General features: G+C 42.9%; 1 protein-coding gene across 1 annotated transcript in view; it reads left to right on the forward strand.

Moving 5' to 3' along the window:
• Nucleotides 1-2,500, forward strand: part of LOC311340446 (dynein axonemal heavy chain 6-like) — a gene marked incomplete at both ends in the record, with an annotated part of 83,812 nt that overhangs the window by 5,435 nt on the left and 75,877 nt on the right. The window contains 2 exon segments of the mRNA XM_084465340.1: nucleotides 1-207; nucleotides 421-572. The exon segment at nucleotides 1-207 is cut by the window's left edge and continues 10 nt beyond it. Coding sequence (XP_084321466.1) covers nucleotides 1-207; nucleotides 421-572 — 359 coding nt within the window.

Below are 2,500 nucleotides of genomic sequence, written 5' to 3' on the forward strand. Positions count from 1 at the left end.
AGGTGGCCTTTGACTCCGCCCACGTGTACTCCTCCACCTTCGAGCACTTCTGGAACTTCTACAAGGAGAACGAGAGCCTCAATCTGGACGAACTGCAAACGCACGATCACGGTACTGTTCTTGACTTCCACGTCATCATCATGATCATCGTCCTCACAATCATCATCTTCATCCTCATCATCATCATCATCATCATCATGCATATACGTCATTCACAAACGGCACAAAGGACAATCTAAATGCAAATGCCATGTAGAAAAAAAAGCATGACATTTAGGTAACCTTTTTCAATTATTTTGTTAATAACATGTAAGTTGCCAACAATTCGTTTTCGGAACAAGTTCCGAAAAACGAGTTTTTCTTGCAGTGTTTGTTGTCACATCGTACGTGACAACTGGTTGTTCCTGCCTCTTCCTGTAGATGTGGTGTTTTTTAGGAGAAGCCTTCAGAAGTATCACTGGCAGTATAAACAAGCCCTGGCCATCACACAACAGAGACACCTGGGGCTGCTGCTGGTGGACACGGCCCAGCTGAAAAACAACCTCACCCCATCTCCCCTACGCTGTCTGGAGGTCAACTCTAACACTCTCTCTCTCTCTCCTTCTCACTCGTTCTCACTCTCACTCACTCACTCAATCACACACACACACACACACACACACACACACACACACACACACACACACACACACACACACACACACACACACACACACACACACACACACACACACACACACACACACACACACACACACAGACAGGGAGGGAGGGAGGGAGGGAGGGTGGGTAAGGAGGGAGGGTTTTCAGAGTCCAGGTGAACTCTGCAAGGTTTTTTTGCTCAATTCTAAAAAAATATATAACTGCAAGCAGTGATGTGGGGGTCAAGCAGAATGGGACTCCATAAACTAATTAGCAGAATAGACCAGAGTAGCCACATCAACAAGTTTCACGTCAAAAAATAAATGATTGACTGAGATATGATCACACTCGCCCCCCTAGAGGTCAAAGGTCACCAAATTCCTCGGGCATCATCAGGATAGGGTCATAAGTCTATGAGCCAAGTTTGGTTTGGATACATGAAAGCCTTGCAGAGATATGAGCTCACTTCCTGTTTGACGTCCCTCTGAGGTCAAAGGTCACCAAGTTGTTTGGGTGTCCCCGGGATGATGTCATGAGTCTATGTACCAAGTTTGGCTATGATATGTTAAAGAGTTGCTGAGAACAGGCTTACTTCCTGTTTGGCGGCTTCGCCGTCAAGTTTGATTCGCTGTCACGGCCAACCGGTTTTGAATTTGAAAACGCTGTTTGACACATGCGTTCAGCTTGGTCTGAAGATCATATATGGCAAGTTTCATGAAGATTCAACAAAATTTGTGTTCTGTGGATATGTACTATTGATTTTGACAACTTTCAATATGGCGGCCAAATTCTGATGTTTCCATGAAAAATAATTTATGAGCTATATGGGGAGGTCTGACAGTATCACCAGACATTGAACATTTGTTTGAAATATACTCATGTGAAGAGAGAGGAGTTAAAACACATATTCATTAATAAAAGCGCCCCCTAGAGGTCAAAGGTCACTAAATTCATTGAGTGTCCCCATGTTGATGTCATGGGTCTATGTACCAAGTTTGGTTATGATATGTCAAAAGGCTGCAGAGAAATTGGCTTACTTCCTGTTTGGCGGCTTTGTAGTCGAATTTGATTGGCTGTTGCGGCCAAAAGGTTTTGAATTTGAAAAATCTGTTAGATAGGTTTTGTGCAGCATGGGCTGACCATCATCTGTGCCAAGTTTCGAGTTGATTGGACAAAATTTGTGATAGCTGAAACATTTTGAAGGTTTTTGACATAAACCAAGATGGTGGAAAATCCATCATGGTGCAAAATGACGTCATAGGGTGCGTTGAACTCGGCTTGGCCCAAGGATTCCATTGATACCTTGTTTGTGAATATTGGATGAATTTGTCAAAAGTTATAAACATGAATGCATGTCCAACTTTGACCTGTTGGTGACGCTGGAGCTCATGGGCTAGCGACCTCAAATTTGCTGTGAGGGCTTAGGGGACTGTCTTGAATCAGTGTGCCAAATTTCACAACTTTTAACCATGGCGTTCTATGGGCTGCCATAGACTCCCATGGCAGCATAATAATAATAGGAAACCATACAAAAACAACATGTCTCACAGCTTCGCTGCTTGACCCTCAATGATAGACAAATATAACCACCATTGAGAATGAAACTCTTTGTGAAATGTACACTTTTTGGTAGAGATTGGTCTTCACAGGACGACACTAATGGAAAGGATTCAAAGCAAAGTATGGCATCCTTTGTTAGCAATGCATTAGTATTACAGAAACCCCTTATTTTTGTGTTTCCTTCTTCGACAAATAGTGCTACTAGTGAAACTACATTTTTGCCCTGATATGAATCTAAACTGCCTTTCCTGGTCTCAGTACTTAGTACTTACGTAGGCCTACTCTGTGTAATACGTTG

The sequence above is a fragment of the Micromesistius poutassou genome, assembly GCF_964030765.1.
Source record: "Micromesistius poutassou genome assembly, chromosome: 3".
In the NCBI taxonomy this organism is placed as follows: domain Eukaryota; kingdom Metazoa; phylum Chordata; class Actinopteri; order Gadiformes; family Gadidae; genus Micromesistius; species Micromesistius poutassou.